We start from the raw sequence: 16,643 nt of genomic DNA on the forward strand, positions 1-16,643 counted from the left end.
GGCCGAGGAGGTGGGGGTGGAGGGGGAGGAGGAGGATGCCCCCAAGGGAAAGCTCAAGGAGCAGCCTGGCGATTACCCCTTTGCGCGGCAGCAGGATTGCGATCTACGTTTGTTTGATTTTGAGGCTTTCGGAGGCTTTGGAAAGGAGGTTCGCAGCACCCTGAGGGAGGCGGCGAACCAGCTGAGCAACAAACTTTCGCACGCTCAGCACCTGGACGAGGTCACATGGACCACCAAGAACTGGCACGGGCTGCAGATGCAGCGCTTGTCTGTCGTCCTCCACACCGCCGTGGCGTGGCAGACGGTGAACGAGCTAGCGTGCGGGGAGAGCGGCATTGTGCATGGTGCGGAGTGCATTGCCGTTCTTAACGGAGTCGCTTAGGCGGCTCCGGTGGTGAGCCTGTGTGTGTGCCAGTCCGCGCCAGTCTGCGCCCTTGTCGTGCCAGTGTGCTGTGAGAGAGGCTCGGCGTAAGAATTCTTTTGAGGCGCCGCCTTGCCGACAGCCTCTCGCGCATTCGCGGCATGGAAATCACAGTGGTCGAGGCGTCCGGCGCTCGGGAGAAGGTGGCGGTCGGGCAGCAGGCCACGCTCGGCGAGCTGCGGCGCCGCATCCTCTCGCTCTCGCTCCGCTCGTGCACGCTTGCCCGCTCGGCGCCCGCCAAGACGCTGCACATCTGCTTTGACGGCGGGGTCCTCGGCCCCGATCGGGACGCGACGTCGTTGGTCGCGCTCGGCGTCACCGGTGCGCCCGTCGTGGTCGTGATTCTCGCCTCGGCTGCAGCAGCGAGCGGACAGGCGCCACCGCAAGGCCCGGCCCTCGGTTCGTCCTCCTCTCCCTCCTCCCTCGGGCAGCCGACCCGGTCCGCAGAGGAGGGAGGCGGCGAGCCGCCGCCGCCGCCACCGACCGCCGCCGCCCCCGCCGCCTCCCTCGACCCGCCCGAGGAGCCGCTGCTCTGCCGCACCTGCCATTGGGCGAGACAGAGGGCCACTTCCCCGAACCTTCCCGGAACTGTCGCATAGGACGCGCTCTGCCGGATCTGCTTTGGCGGTGAGGGGGAGAACGGGCTCGGCCGGCTCATCGCGCCCTGCCTCTGCTCCGGCCCGATGCCGCTCGCGGACGCACGCGCCCACACCATTCCGCTCAGCCGCCAGCCGCCGCCCGAGCTCCTTGTCTTTAGGCTCGATGAAGTACGTGCACGTGCCGTGTCTGAACGAGTGGCGAACAGCGTCGGCGAACGCGTCGTCGCTGTACGAGTGCGAGCAGTGCCGGTACAAGTACAACATCGCCCGCACCGAGTACGCCGCGTGGCTCGAAGACGAGAGGCGACCGCGGCCGCTACATCGTTCTTTCCCGTCGTCTCACCGCTGCCCCTCTCCCTCTCTCCCCCCTCTCTCTTCCCCCTCTCTCTTCTCTCTCTCTCTCTCTCTCTCTCTCTCTCTCTTAGGCGCCCGTGCGCGCGGCCGAAGGCCTCACAGCTCTCGGCATCCCTTTACGACGCGCGAGCCTCCTGTGTCAGGCGCCCGCTCGCCCGTCCTCTTCGAAGCGCGCCTCCGCAGTGCTCTTTCCGCTCTGACGCGCCCGCTCTCGTCTGCCAGGCTTGTGCGCGCGGTTGCCGTCAGCCTGCTCCTCCTCTCCGTGGCCGCCGGCGCCCTCCTCCTCGGCCCTCTCCACCCAGAGGTGCGGGACAGCCGAGAGACAGCCGAGAGGCAGCCGAGAGGCAGCCGAGAGGCGGCCGAGACGCAGCCGAGATAGGACCTTCCACGAGCCTTCCACAAACTTTCACGAGCTGTCCACGAACTTTCACGAGCCATCCACGAGCTTCTACGAGCCTTCCACGCACTTTCCACCCCCTTCCACGCCCCTCCCCCTCAGGCGCTGCTCTACCGGCTGGTCGAGTTTGAGCCCTCCAACCCTTGGTAGCGCCATGGCTCGTAGCCTTCCCCGGTGTCTGCCACAGCAGCAGCTCCTCACCACCCCACCGCTGTCGCCCGCAGGTCGTGGGGCCCGCGCTGGGCCGCCACCGCGCGGCGCTGGTGGGGCACACGCCGCTAGATGCGGGGACGGTTTCCTCTCCCTACCCCCACAGTACCCGAACCCACCGACACTGGGCCCACGCCGCTAGATGCGGACGGATCACAAGCGAGAGGAAGCCCCCGTGCTCCGCTGCACCCCGCCGTAGCAACTTGCTCCGCGGTCGGTGGGTTCGGGGGTACTGTGGGGGTAGGGGAGGGGGCGCGTCGCAACCCCTTGAGTCACGCACGCGGGAGCTCTGCACACTTGTGTGCCTAGAACCTCCCCACTGCTCGCGCCCTGACGGCGCCGTGTCCACATCGCACGCGCAGGCTCGCGCTGCGACCGCGTGGTCGCCGGCACGTTGCCCGTCGCGTGCGTCGGCCTCTACCATTCGCTGTACGCCGCCTGGCTGCAAAACAGGCGCGTGTCGAATGCGCGGGTGCCGTGGGCCGGGGCTGTGGAGCAGCGCCTCCTCCCCCCCCACCCCCCCCTCCCCCCTCCCTGTCCCTGTCCCCCGCCCTATCCCTGCCTGTCCCTGTCCCTGACCTGTCCCTGCCCCCCCTGCCCCCCCTGCCGCCCTACCCCCACCCCCCGCCCCGCCCCGCCCTGCGAGCAGGCACGTGTCCAACTCGTGGATCATCGGCCTGCTCACCATGTTCGCCACCAACGGGATGCGCTTCGCGCGCGTCCTCGTCGCCATCGGCCTCGCGCACTCGTGCCGCTCCGCCTACCACCAGTGCCAGCACCTCTCCAAGCGCGCGCTGACGCGGTGGGGCACCCGCATCCTAAGCGCGAGGGCGTGAGGCGCGTCGCGCCGCCGCCAACTCGCAACCGCGTGGTTTTGTGCCGGTGATCATGAAAGGGAGGGAAGTGTCCGAGGGGGGGACGGCGGTTTGGGGCTGCTTGACCCGACCCTCCCTGAATCTGAAGTCCTTGCTTCTCTGTCCACCTAGCTTTCTTTCTGCCTGTCCTACAACCTTGCACTTTGAATGCCGTGGGGCTCCTGCCCGTGTCCGGGTGTGGAGATGCGAGGGTGCCCCCCCCTTGCCCCACCACTTTGTGTGTGTGGAGACGTTTACCTTACCTTACCTTACCTTACCTTCCCAGCCCGCCTCCACATCGATACTTTTCTTTCTAGCGGCACCGCGACAAAGAGAAAGAGCACAAAAAGAAATCGTGGGATGTCCGCCCCGCCCTCCCGCGCCAACGCCGCGCTCCGCACGCCGCCGCCGCCGCCGTCTGCTGACAGTGCGCCGGGTGGTGAAGTCCCAAAGAACGTCCTCAAGGCGGCTGCGGACGGCCGCGTGGGAACGGTACGAACGTGGCTGAATGACGGCGATCTCAGATCTCGACCGGCCCGGCTGTCGGTGCCCCGCCGCGAGGGGCAGGCTTCTTCTTCTTGGCCGAGTTCTGGGCCCTGCACTCGGCCGAGCAGCAGCCATAGTGGCCTTGGACGGCGTTATGCTTGCCGCAAACTTTGCATTGCTTAGTCGGCGTCGCCTTCTTGGATGAGCCGCCGCCGCCGTTCCGCTTGCGCTTTTTGTTCTTCAGAGCCGCCGCCGCTTCGCCCGCCTCACCCGCCTCACCCGCCTCACCCGCCGCTGCCTCCTCCTCCTTCTCCTCCTCCTCCTTCTCCTCCTCCTCCTTCTCCTCCTCCTCGTCGTCGTCGTCGTCGTCGTCCTCGTCCTCCTCCTCCTCCTCCTCCTCCTCCTCCTCCTCCTCCTCCAATGCTCCGAAGGTAGTCTCACCGCCACCTCCTCCACTAGCGCCCGCAGCCGCCGCAGCCAACGCCGCAGGCTCGCCCGCCTGCGATATCCAGCGCTCGACGCCGAGGTAGTGGGCCTCGGCCACGGGGCCCTTGGCTAGAAATGCGTCCAGCGTCGCCACCGGGCACTGCGCGAGCAGGCGTCCGTTCTGGAGCCTGCGCTGCTCGGGAATGTCGGGGTGCGCGCGATGCATGATGCCGTCATCGTTGTGATACCAGATCTCGCGGTCGATAAACTGCTTCAAAAGGTCGTTGCGCGCCTTGAGCATCTCGGGAAACGTCGTGCCGGCGTGCGTCGCTGCCATGCGGACGGCGCAGAAGGAGGACTTCTTCATCTTCTCACGCTTCTGTTCGAAGATCTCCTCCAGCACCTCGCTTTCGATCGGGTTGATGGACAGCAAGCTGCTATTCTCGCTCTGTTTGGTGAGCGCGAAGTTGCCCAAGCTGTCGCAATCAGCCAAGCGGTGCATGCCGCCATCCTCGCTCTCGAACTTGCGCAGCCTCTCACCGTCGATGAAGTAACCTCGAGGCATCAGGTGCTCCAGCTGCGCTTCGTTGGCGGCGACGCCATGCTGCGCACGTGGTAGCGCCTCACCGGTGAAGAGGTCAAAGTTTGAGTAGTCACCAATCGAGTTGTGCTTCTCGCGCCGATCGTAGACAGGCATGCGGCACAGCTTACGCCACGTGCTGAGCTCGTCAGAGGTGGGCGTGGAGCTGCGAGGGTGGTGGTGCGCGCATTCGAACATGAACATGATTCCAAGCAGCGGCTTGTTGAGGAGGGTCTTGATCTCCGCCTTGGGCAAAACGGTGGCCTCGAGGCGGAGATCGTCGCCGCCGTCACCAGTAGTGAACTTAGCCTGCTCTGTGTGCGTGTTCTTGATGATTCGTTCGAGAAGCTCTGGGCCCGACGAGCGGCCACGAATGTAGTCGCGCTGCACCGCGTTGCACATCATCTTGACAAACCGGATGACGGCGGCGCTCTCACTCGTCTTCATGTTGACGACGGCGACCTTGAGGCGAGGGTAGGTGGTGGGCGCTACCTCGAGTTTGTAGACGAGCCTGCGGGCGTCGTGCCCGGGAAGGTGGCGTCGCTCGAGCGTGTCCAGCCGGTGCAGGGGCAACAGCTGCGCAGCCAGGCGCAAGAGGCGCGCAATACCGCGCTCCTTCTGTAGGTTCTTGATCGCGCCCGTCTTGGGGGTGGAGTTGAAGAAGTAGCCGCGGTACAGGTGCGCGCGCAGGCTGTGGAGTGTGCTGAAGTAGAACTTGGTGTCTTCGTCAAAGCCCCGTGGTTTCCAGAGCGCGCATGCTCCCGCGATCAGCTCGACGGGGAGCCGGTGCCCCGTCAGCTGCAACGTCCGAACCACCTCCTGGCACGCGAGATGCTGTGCCTCCTTCTCCGGCGGAAGCTCGCTCAGCGGTTCGTCGGAGAGGATCAGCTCACCGCTAGGAGACTTGAGCGGGATCATCACCCGCATGAACGAGTCGAGCGTGTCGAGGTAGTAGTGAAGGCGGGTGACAAGCACGTTGCTCAGAAGAAGTCGCTTTGCCGCGTCATCCTCCATGTCGAGGTCCGGGAGCAAGCAGTGGGTGAACTCCTTGTTGGAGATGGTGCTGTCGATCTCTCCCCAGCCCGACGGACAGGCGGGGCTCACGCCCCGCCAGACCTGGCCCGCGTGCATCTCACGCTCCTGCTCCTCTCGCATGAGCTTGTAGATCGACTCGGCCTTGGTGACTCGCGCGTACTCGTGCGCAATCGCCTTGTCGATCTTCGCCGCTTGCTGGTCGGGAGCCACCTGGTTTGAGCGCTCGCGCATGAGCAGCGGGAGTGCCCAGACGAGGAAGTAGTGCAGCGCAAGCAGCTGCTGCTCGCTGCTCTGCGCTGGCGCGCCAAACTTGTCCTTGACCGTTGAGTCGAGGTTATGGCGCGAGAGGCGCTCGACGATGCACTGAAAGACGTCGTTCACGCGAGCCTTGAGCTTCTCGCCCGTCTGGCGCAGCTCATTGGCACGCATCCGCAGTAGCTCGCGCCCCTCCCCTTGCGCCGCCGCTTCGGCGACCATCGATGCGGAGCCCGGGTTGGAGAGCTGGTCAGCGAGGCGCAGCAAGAACACGCGCAGGTAGTCGAGCGAGCCCAGAGGGCGGCCACGCGTGTTGGCCGCCTCGAACATCGTGAGCGGGTCAATGTTGACGGGCGCGACGAAGAGGATCACCTTGACCTTCTCTGTCAGCGCCGTGTAGACCTCGGTGAGCTTCGCCTCCCAGTCCTCGACGGTCGTGTCACGGTTGCTGCTTCTCTTATGCATTACCCGTTTGCGTTCGCCCTCCAGCGCCTCCAGGAAGAAGTTGTGCGCGACGAGCATCCGCTCAGCGGCGCTCGAGTCGGTCGGCGGTCGAAGGTCGGCTGTGTGCGGATCCGACTTTGGGTCGATCAGCTTGCGAAAGTAGTCGCGCTCCTGCTCAGGCACGTTGAGGCGCAAAAGCCGGACCCCATCCGAGTCCCCCGAGGCCTTGTGCGTCACAAACAGAAACTCGTCAGTGATCTTGAGCGCTGCGTCGGCGCGCCGGCTTTGATCGTAGCGCTCATCTGCCTCGTCGGCGAGGAGCCACCAGTGCTTGGCGATGGCACTGAGGAAGAGTACGACCGTCGTCAGGCGCTGCTGGCCGTCGACAACGTCGAACGCATTCAAGTTGCAATCTGCTGCTCCGTCAATGGTCTTGCCGCTGACCTGCCGGCCCGCCCGCCGAACAAGCACCATGTTGGCAAAGTGGACGAGCTGCTCAGTGCGCGATTTCAGCTCGCGCAGACCCTCGTAGTCATCGCCGAGTCCGCCCTCAACGCGAGCGACATTCTTTGAGAGCTTCATGATGAGCTGGATGTCCTGCCAGAGGTCGCGGCACTGCTCAATCCGCCACGCGTAGCGGCGCTGATAGCCGGGAATGTTGTAAAGCGCACGTCCAGCCTGGGGAACCTTGCCAAAGACAGTGCTGAAGTCGATGAAGTCGGTCGTGGTTTGCGCGGCCGAGATGTCAATATCCTTGCTGTACGCGTTCCAGTTGGAGGCAAAATGGCACGTCAGAAACTTCTTCTTGCGCGCCCACCTCGGCTCCTCCAAAAGGCTGCTGATCTGCTTGCTCGAGCTAATACGCTCCTGCACCTGCGATGCAAAGGCCGATTTGCTCGCCTCCCAGCGAGTTGGCTCAAGCTCCGGCATCGCAGAGCCTGCAGCAGCAAGCTCCTCGATCTCCTTCTCGATCTCCTTCTTCTGCTCGATATCTTGGACCTGTGCCACACCACCGACGTCGCCATCGTTGTCGTCGTCGCCGGTGGCGGCACCATCGCCGCCGTCGCCGCTACCGCTGCCGCTGTGGCTAGCCATTGTGGTCACCGCTGCTTCCGTTGTGACGGTGGCGGCGGCAGTGGGACCCAGCGGATTTGCGGGTGTTTGCCACTTAGCGAGCTCTTTGAGAAGGTGCCGAGCCAGCAGCCGCGGCATCTTCACCGGCTCCGCCACCAGATCCCTCTCCTCTGCAGTGCAAAGCGCATCGAAGCTGCCGTCGGTCAGCTCTCGGAGGCCACCTTCGTACTCTGCCGCACCCACATTCGCGAGGAACGCGCTCAGGTCGTCCGTGCCGCCAGCGGCGCTCGACATGAGCGATGGCACTCGATGCGACCCGGTAGGGCCCGCCCCTCGCATCCTGCCAACGATTTTCACCTCAGCGTCCACCGGGAGGTCTTTCGGCACGACGTCATCCGGTCCGAATGGCGCCCGCCGGGTGGCGGGGACGTCGAACCTAGAGAACGGCCACGGTTTGTGTAGGAAGGTATGGGGTTATAGGGGTGTACGCGAAGCTCACCAGACGCTCCCTCCCTCGCAGACAATGGCGGTCTCGGCCGACAATTGACGGAAAGTGGTGCCGCCCTTGACGGAGAGCGAAAAGGTCTTGCCGCTGAGGTTCTTGAACAAGACACGGACAGGGCGCTCCTGAGAAGCATCCAAACGTGTTAGATGCGGGTGGCGGGCCAAGCAGCGCCTCGCCGCCGCCCGCCTGCTCCGGCTTGTGGAGGGACGGTGGGTTCTCCCCCGGCTTCTCCACGTTCTTGACCACTGGCAGCTCCAAGTCCGCCGCCCCCGCAGGTGCCGGTGCCTCACCCTCCGCCGACGCGCGCTCCGTCGGCGGCTCCACGTCCATGGCCGGCGAGGAGGTGGCAGGCTGGACCGTGCGGGAGCTGGTCTGCTCCGCCTTCTGCGCACGGCCGCGCATCGGGCCCGTCCACCCCAAGTGCACGCCTTTGGCAACGGTCGAAGACTTGGCGACGCCGCCGCCGCGAGACTTGCCCCCCTTGATGAGGGCGTTGCGAAGGCGGTTGGCGCCGCGCGTCTTGACGATGAGAGGAGCCGCAGCGAGGTACTCCTCGTAGGACGCGCAGGCGGCCGCCTTCGCCTAGGCCCGTACGAGACGCGTGGAATGTATGAAACCTACTTACCAAGCAGTGCAGTCCTGTGCCTTTTTGAGTGCGTCCATCGTCGCGGACCTCGCGTTGCCCAAGCCGCACATGTTCTCTGCCGGAGACCGGCCAGGCGTTGACGAATAGGAGAAGGCGCACTTCGCCAAGGCCGTGTCAACGGCGACGTCCCCAAGCATGCTCTTGCTCTCGCGCGCCCCCCAGGCAAAGGGCTCACGCGCGCCACATCCCGCCGGCCCCGATTCCTGATCCAAGAAGGGCCGGCCGATGTCTGCGACGACAGCCTTTTCGGCCTGTGCACAGGGTGTGGGGGGCGTGAGGAGTTTGACGCTAATGGGCCACACGCGGCGCACGATGTACCATCGCGATGCTCGGCGATCTCGCACCGGTCGTCCACCCCGAGTTTTTCTCCGAGCCCGTGGAGATAACGAAGTTGCACTCCAGCTTGACGAAGCGCAGCGCGCAAACTTTTCGCCATGGCGTTGCCTCTGCCGCCGCTAGGGCGTCCACGCGGGGGTCGAGCTCTGTCCAGTCGTCTGATTCGCTGCAGGTCATACTTGCCGAAAGTCTAAAGGGGGCCAAGGGTGGGCGCGTGATAAGCGAGCGCCCTCTCGGCGAAGTTGGAGTGCCATGCTGATCTCGAAAGCGATCTCGGAGATAATATCGGACAATGGCCCTCGGCTGCACATGAACATGTGTTTCAAGAGGGCCGCACCTACTCGCAACGCACGCAGCTTGAGGCCCAGCACCGCGGCACGCCCGCCTCGCCCACGTTTCGGATCTACGAGGCGCGCAGGCGACGGCGGGCAAGCGTCAGCATCGTAAAATGGGATGAGCATGGCGTGGGCTTGCTTCGGGCGTCGCGGGAGCACAGTAGGCATGGAGGCGATTCGCGGCTGCGCGCTGGGTGCCCGCGATCCGGCTTCTCAAGGACAAGGAGACCACGGCTTCTCTCACTCATGTCACGCCTCGTTTTCTGCGATTTTTTCTTTATTTTTGAGCTTAGCCTTCGATGTTATGAAACAAATGCAAGGCGGACATTTGTTGTGCCCTTGTTTGCTAGAATAGTGTTTGCAGATGTAATTTTGCAGATGACCGATCAACACACAAAACAAAACCGTGTGGTCAAGTGTGGCACAAGCGAGATAGATGCGACTTTAGAGCCTGGGTCCACAGCAGGCGGCGCCGCGCCCGCGCGGAGGTGCCGAGAGAGGCACCCGCCGGACAAGCGCAGCGCGCAAAAGCGAGCCCTGGCACAGAGCATCTCACAGAGAGGGAGGGGAGGGGCGAGAGGGGCCAGGGGACAGCAGGAGAGGAGGGAGGAGGGACTGAGAGGAGGAAGAGCGAGATCGACGACAAACTGCCCCACCGTCTCGCCCCGAGGGGGCGGAGCAGGCACGATATTGGACGAGATCGGATTGGTCCCCAGAGCAAAAGGGCCGGCGCAATAAGTACGAGGCGACAGCTAGATGGTTGCTCCGAGCGGGGTGCCCTGACCGCTGCGGGAGGGGGAGAGACAGCGCCGTCAGTCGCAGTGCCGCCGCTGCAGGCTGCAGCACACACTCCCTGCGATGCGTCTGCTAGAGTCGCCGCACCCCCCCCACCCCCCCCTCCCACACATGCCCAGAGGGGAGGGGTAGGGGGTGGGTGGGGACAATCTGCTCTAGATTGTGTGGCCAAGGTGCTCGAGGGCGACGCCGTACTTCCACTTCCAAGAGAGCGAGCGGCGGAAGCCAGGCGGCTGGCCGATGCCTAGTGGCCATCAGAGAGGCGGTGTCAGCGACCGGCTAACCGCGAGTGAGCAGGAAGGGCGTCTTGACGTCGGCATCTGCGGTGAGCTCGCGTGATCTCGGCCGATCTCGGGATGGCTTGAGGCAACCTCGGCTCCTCTCGGGCTCCTCTCGGGCTCCTCTCGCCCTCGAGAGGACAATCTCGGGCAATCTCGGGAGATCTCACCCTCGAGGCCAAAGGACGGTTCTCTCCCGATCGCCAGCTCGCGCGTGGCCGACTGCTTGAGCGGCCAGAAGTTGGCGTCGTCGGGGACGAGGGCCATGAGGCACGGAATGGTGACCTGAGGAGCGAGGCTGAGGAGTGAGTGGGGCGTGAGTCCGTCAGAATGGGGCACGGGGCCCCCGTGGCCCGAGGGCAGCTCGGCGTCGGGGGAGGAGCCCCACTGCAACCGTCGCAGTCCCGGGAGAGCGGGCAGGCCCCAGGGCCCCGTGGCCCGAGGGCAGCTCGGCGTCGGGGGAGGAGCCCCAGTGCAACCGTCGCAGTCCCGGGAGAGCGGGCAGGCCCCAGGGGAGGGGCGAGGAGGACGAGACCTGAGGGCCCCGCCTCGGCCACCTCTCTCGGCCCCCTCTCGGCTCACCTCTCGGCCATCTCTCGGCTATCTCTCGGCCACCTCTCGGCCACCTCTCGGCCACCTCTCGGCCACCTCTCGGCCACCTCTCGGCCATCTCTCGGCCATCTCTCGGCCATCTCTCGGCTGTCTCTCGGCCATCTCTCGGCCACCTCTCGGCCACCTCTCGGCCACCTCTCGGCCACCTCTCGGCTATCTCTCAGCCATCTCTCGGCCATCTCTCGGCTATCTCTCGGCTCACCTCTCGGCCACCTCTCGGCTATCTCTCGGCCATCTCTCGGCCAGCTCTCGGCCAGCTCTCGGCCAGCTCTCGGCCATCTCTCGGCCATCTCTCGGCCACCTCTCGGCCACCTCTCGGCCACCTCTCGGCCCTCTCTCGGCCCTCTCTCGGCCCTCTCTCGGCCATCTCTCGGCCTTCTCTCGGCCATCTCTCGGCCATCTCTCGGCTATCTCTCGGCCACCTCTCGGCTATCTCTCGGCCATCTCTCGGCCATCTCTCGGCCATCTCCCGGCCATCCCTCGGCCATCTCTCGGCCATCTCTCGGCCACCTCTCGGCCACCTCTCGGCCACCTCTCGGCCACCTCTCGGCCAGCTCTCGGCCATCTCTCGGCCATCTCTCGGCCACCTCTCGGCCACCTCCCGGGCTCCTCCCAAGCTCCTCCCGGCGGGGCTCTCGCCTTTGTCGTCACGAAGCAGTCGAGGAGGACGCCGACGCAGAGCATGAAGCCGATCTGGTTGAGCACAGGCGTCGTCGACGCGAGCAGCGCGCCGAACGCGAGGAACATGATGACGCCTATAGACACTTCCGAGACACTTCCGAGACACTTCCTTGTTCACAGCCGAACGCGAGGAACATGATGACGCCTATAGACACTTCCGAGACACTTCCGAGACACTTCCTTGTTCACAGCCGAACGCGAGGACATGAGGACGCCGGCGGCCGAGATGATGGTGCCCGCCTAGCAGGGGGGCGAGGGTGGCGAGATGAGCCGAGGGAGGCCCAGATGGGCCGCGAGCAGATGGGCCGAGAGCCACCTCTCCCCACCTCTCCCCACCCCTCCCTTGTTTCGGCTCGCCTGGTCGAGGGAAGTGACCACCGCTGACTTGCCGTCCTTGCCGCTCTGCCAGTGCTCCATGACCGAGTCCATCAAGAAGATGTCGTAGTCGAGGCCGAGCCCGACCTGTACGGGACATGTCTCGGACGTGTCGCGGACGTGTCCCGGACATGTCGTAGTCGAGGCCGAGCCCGACCAGCACGGCGACGGCGACCGACGGTGAGATCCAGAAGAGCGCCTGCCCCGAAGAGGGCGACAGGGCCTGGATGCCTACACGTGTCGCGCACAAAGGGGGGGGGGGTGGGCGTTTGTGTCTCTGCACGTAGCCGGTAGGCGAGCGGGGACGGGGCGGGGACGCCGAGCCCCTCGAGGTAGCCGAGCTGGTACACCATCACCGACGCGCCAAAGGTGACGACGAGCATCCAGGCGATGCAAATCACGGCGCGGACGGGGATGAGCGCCGTGCCGAACGAGCCGCCTGGTGATGGCCATCTCCCACAGTCACCACGCGCCACTCTGGCGAGACGTCTCAGCTGCTCCTTGTCGGCGGGCCCAGAATGATGCAGACGATCGCGGCGATGGCGAGGCCGACGTACGGCATCCGGCGCAGCGTGTACTGCGCGCCGTCCATCTGCTCGAGCGGCATGCCTGGGTTCGGGTACTGTAGGGGTAGGGGAAGGGTTGCGGTACTGTGGGGGGTAGGGGACCCTCGCGCGGCACGCCGTAGAGGTGCAGCGCGCCGATCTCCACGTCGTCCCACCTGAATGAATGGATTCCTTTCGATTCACTCATTCACTTACCACAGCGCGCCGATCTCCACGTCGTCCCACCGGCCGTACGGCACGTAGTTTGCAGAGTCCGCGTCCTGGTGGCCGCCGAGCGGCTGCCGGATCACGTCTGGGCGCGGCAGCGACGCGCGGACGGCTCGCATCCACGCCTCGCCAACCTCGGAGAAGAGGTCGACCTGGCAGTGCACGTAGACCTGCGTCGCCGTCTGGTTGCGGTTCGAGAGCAGGTCGGCCACCATGTCGTACATGCCGTACATGTGCACCTGCGGGACATGTCTCGGACATGTCGCGGACGTGTCCTGGACATGTCGTACATCCCGTACATGTGCACCTGCGGGACATGTCTCGGACATGTCGTGGACGTGTCCTGGACATGTCGTACATGCCGTACATGTGCACCTGCGGGACATGTCTCGGACATGTCGCGGACGTGTCCTGGACATGTCGTGCATACCGTACATGTGCACCTGCGGGACATGTCTCGGACATGTCGTGGACGTGTCCTGGACATGTCGTACATACCGTACATGTGCACCTGCGGGACATGTCTCGGACATGTCGCGGACGTGTCCTGGACATGTCGTACATCCCGTACATGTGCACCTGCGGGACGTGTCTCGGACATGTCGCGGACGTGTCGCGGGCCCGCCGCACACGCGCTGCATGTGCATGTGCATGTGCATGTGCATGTGCGTGTGCATGTGCATGTGCATGTGCATGTGCATGTGCATGTGCATGTGCATGTGCATGTGCGTGTGCGTGTGCATGTGCATGTGCATGTGCATGTGCATGTGCATGTGCATGTGCGTGTGCATGTGCGTGTGCGTGTGCGTGTGCATGTGCATGTGCATGTGCATGTGCATGTGGCACCGCGGGCATCACGTCGATCACGCCGAACTTGAGCCCGTCGGCGAGGCAGCCGCCGCGGAAGATCATCAGACCGTTGAAGTCGGCCGTCGTCATGGTGTAGTCGTGCCCCTCCTACGGGAGGCGCCTCGGACGTGTCGCGGACGCGTCGCGGACAGGTCGCACATGGCGCAGCCGCCCCCCTCCTCGTGCATCCGGTCGGTCACCTTTGTGGCGAGGTCCTGCAGCATGTGGCAGGTCGCCAGCGACCACTCGCGGCTCGCCATCGCCTTTTGCGACGGCGCCATGATCAGCAGCTGCACCGGCGTGGTCAGGTCCTAGGGAAGGGAAGGGGAGAGACGTCAGACGTCTCCACACGCACGAGGTACTTCCGGTCCGACGGGGTGGTCAGCTCCTGCCCGTAGATGTTGGAGATGGAGATGAAGGCCTTGGTCGCCGGGTGGGTCGTCTGCATGAGCGGCGTCAGGTCCTCGACGTACGAGAAGCGCGTGAGCGCCATCGCGAACGGAACCATCACCAGCGCGAGGAAGAGGAACATCACCGGCGCGCCGCGCTGCGAGCAGCGGCCGAGGTGCGCCCAGATCGACTCCTTCTTGGGCTGCGGGTTCTCGATGATGGTCGGGCGGTCGATCGTCGCGCCGAACTGCGCCACCGTGCCGCTCGACGCACGGCGGTACGTGCCGAAGGGTGTGCCTGAGGTGTGGAGCCGGAGGTGTCCCGGAAGTGTCGCGGAGGTGTCCCGGTACGTGCCGAGGGGCGCGCCGTCGAGGGTGAGGCCGAGCATGCGGTCGGCGGTGAAGAAGCGGGGCATGGTGAGCAGCAGCGCGGGCGTGAGCGAGAGCGAGACGAGCACAGACTGCAGCACCGCCGTCGCGGCGCCGGCCGCCATGGAAGTGATTGTGGAGGTTGGCAGCACGAGCATGGAGGTGAAGCAGAGGGCGAGGGTGGCGCCTGCTCGAGTCGCACGACGGAATCGCAGTGGCGAAAAGGGGGGTGACGGTGGTGGGCGCTGGAGGATTTTCTCACATGAAGCTGCTCCGGGTGGGCAGGCAGTATTAATATGTTGGGGCGGGGGGGGGGGGCCCCCCCAAAAACAAACAAGGGTGCGGGTCCCTCTTTGCGGGGGGGGGATAACTCTCCGTGGCTTTGGGTCTATATAAGACGCGCCCCCGGGGGTCATTTCTTTTTAAGAGAAGGGTCCCCAAAAATTTCCCCCGAAAAAATGCCCCCGGGGGTATAATTAAAAAAAGGAAAGCTCGCCATTTTCCCCCCTTTTTTAATAACCCTCTTTTTTGGGGAGGGAAAACACCATCCCTTTTTGTAGGGCTTTTTCTGGGAGAGCCCCCCCCCCCCACACCCCCCCGGGGGGGTCTCCCCCCCCCCCTGGGATAGTGTGGGGGGGGGGGGGGGGGGCACCAGAGACGACGATGGTGTGGCCCTGAGTGGCGAGGGCGATCTCGAGCGACTGCGTGATCGAGCGGCCGTCGAGGCGCTCCTAACGGGGAAGGCTCCGAGACGGTGCCGAGAAGGTTCCGGGCGAGAGGAGAGAGCGGCCGCCGTCGCTCCTCGTTGAAGCGCGTGAGGAGGAAGAGGGAATAGTCGATGGACATGGCGAGGGCCACCTAGCACCCTCACGGCTTCCGTCAACTCGTTGAGCAGTGGGGACGATGAGTCGACGGACATGGCGACGGCCACCGCCACGAGCATCGCGGGCGCGCACACGTTCACGTCCATCACGTAGTACGAGACGGGGTACATGATGAGGAGGGTGGTGCCTGAGGTGTGTGATGCAAGGAAGGGTCTACGACGTGCCCACGGTCCGCCCCGGTGCTCATGATGCCGACGGCTGTGCCGATCCCGGTCAGAATGTTGCAGGCGACGAGGCCGAGCTGCCTACGGGGAGATACGGGGAGATATGGGGGAGATATGGGGAGATATGGGGAGATATGGACCAGGCCGAGCTGCCTACGGGGAGGACATGTCGCAGACATGTCCGCGGCGTGGCCGTGGGGTGGCAGCGACCAGGCGGCCGGGCGGCCGGATGTTGCGCAGCATGATTGCGAGCACGATGAAGGCGAGGATGGTCGCGACCGTCGAGAGGGCCATCCCCCACTCGATCCCCATGATGATATCCTCGTAGACGACCGGGTACGAGACAAACGTCAAGTCGACCTACAACGGCGCGCCGCCGCCCTCCTCACGGCCGGCTGCTGCCTCCACGGGCGAGGCGCGAAGGGCGCGGCGCGACCGGCGACTCTGGGAACTCCTCCATCCTCCACTCGCGGTAGCCCGCCCATGACTCGAGCAGCTCGGCGACCTGTACGGGACGTGTCTCGGACGTGTCGTGGACGTGTCGCGGGCATGTCGCCGTCGAGGAGCTCGGCGACCTGTACGGGACATGTCTCGGACGTGTCGTGGACGTGTCGCGGGCATGTCGCCGTCGAGGAGCTCGGCGACCTGTACGGGACGTGTCTCGGACGTGTCGTGGACGTGTCGCGGGCATGTCGCCGGCGAGGAGCTCGGCGGCCGGCTCGCAGAACCACTCGTGCTTGTAGACGCACTCCTTGTAGATAGCGTGGCCTACCCTCGTGCCGGACGCGCGCGCGGCTCAAGACGGAGTAGGGAGGGGCGGACGCACGCGTCGCAGCGTGGCGTGTGGCCGTAGCAGCTGACGAGGCGCACGGCGATCATGCCCTCCCTCGGCTGTATCTCGGCTGTATCTCGGCTAGATCTCGCCGTAGCAGCTGACGAGGTGCACGGCGATCATGCCCTCCTGCCCGCCAAAGTTGCTCGGAAAGAGAAACGAGTGCGCCACCATCTGGACCTGCGGGTGTAGGGAGGGAGACAAGGCCGGTGCGGTGGTGGCCCGGGCAAGAGAGGCGACGGCGCCGCTCCCTGCACGCCTCGAATGGCCTGCCGAGGGAGGAGCCATCCCTCCCCATCTCTCCCCATCTCTCCCCATCTCTCCCCATCTCTCCCCATCTCTCCCCATCTCTCCCCATCTCTCCCCACCTCTCCCCATCTCACCCCATCTCTCCCCATCCCTCCCCATCTCTCCCCATCTCTCCCCATCTCTCCCCATCTCTCCCAATATCTCCCCACTCTCCCCATCTCACAGGATCTGGCCCCAGCTCTGGCCATCTCTTCCCATGTCTCCCCATCTCTCCACGCACCACTCTTGGTCTCCCAGCTTCTCCTGAAACCGGTTTGCGATCTGCCGAAGGCTCCGGATCTCTAGCGTGGTCTGACCTGGTATGCGGTTTTTGTCCTGGCGGTCGGCCTCCCCCTTCTTTAAGTTCTGAGCCGACCGGCCCCAAGGTTTAATTCCG

At 65.0% G+C, this 16,643-nt stretch overlaps 3 protein-coding genes across 3 annotated transcripts in view; 1 reads left to right on the plus strand and 2 right to left on the minus strand.

Annotated features, from left to right (window-relative positions):
* Positions 1–488: 488 nt before the first annotated feature.
* Positions 489–3,118, plus strand: EMIHUDRAFT_457082 (hypothetical protein). Its single transcript, XM_005780364.1, has 9 exons — positions 489–942; positions 1,021–1,099; positions 1,179–1,296; positions 1,597–1,678; positions 1,874–1,917; positions 1,996–2,034; positions 2,181–2,221; positions 2,344–2,458; positions 2,631–3,118. The coding sequence occupies exons 1-9, from the start codon at positions 523–525 to the stop codon at positions 2,815–2,817; spliced, it is 1,125 nt and encodes a 374-aa protein (XP_005780421.1). The 5' UTR covers positions 489–522; the 3' UTR covers positions 2,818–3,118.
* A 6,208-nt stretch (positions 3,119–9,326) lies between these two features.
* EMIHUDRAFT_366429 (hypothetical protein) lies at positions 9,327–15,087 on the minus strand (the record flags this gene model as incomplete). The annotated part of the gene is made up of 18 exons (XM_005780365.1): positions 9,327–9,996; positions 10,201–10,315; positions 11,294–11,397; positions 11,521–11,563; positions 11,660–11,785; positions 11,856–11,929; positions 11,982–12,198; positions 12,228–12,307; positions 12,367–12,419; positions 12,490–12,710; positions 13,318–13,428; positions 13,521–13,631; positions 13,676–13,921; positions 13,959–14,007; positions 14,061–14,265; positions 14,731–14,779; positions 14,832–14,936; positions 15,010–15,087. Coding segments are annotated over 18 exons (2,076 nt in total), but the record flags the coding sequence as incomplete, so codon positions are not given.
* Positions 15,088–15,167: 80 nt separating this feature from the next.
* EMIHUDRAFT_457085 (hypothetical protein) overlaps positions 15,168–16,643 on the minus strand; it is a gene marked incomplete at its 3' end in the record, with an annotated part of 2,936 nt that continues 1,460 nt past the window's right edge. The window contains exons 3-7 of the mRNA XM_005780366.1: positions 16,051–16,138; positions 15,842–15,894; positions 15,563–15,631; positions 15,353–15,486; positions 15,168–15,207 (exon numbers count right to left, since the gene is read on the minus strand). Of these exons, the coding sequence (XP_005780423.1) occupies positions 15,168–15,207; positions 15,353–15,486; positions 15,563–15,631; positions 15,842–15,894; positions 16,051–16,138 (384 nt within the window). The remainder of the gene's footprint in view (positions 15,208–15,352; positions 15,487–15,562; positions 15,632–15,841; positions 15,895–16,050; positions 16,139–16,643) is intronic.

Source organism: Emiliania huxleyi, assembly GCF_000372725.1.
Source record: "Emiliania huxleyi CCMP1516 chromosome Unknown EMIHUscaffold_217, whole genome shotgun sequence".
NCBI classification, from domain to species: domain Eukaryota; phylum Haptophyta; order Isochrysidales; family Noelaerhabdaceae; genus Emiliania; species Emiliania huxleyi.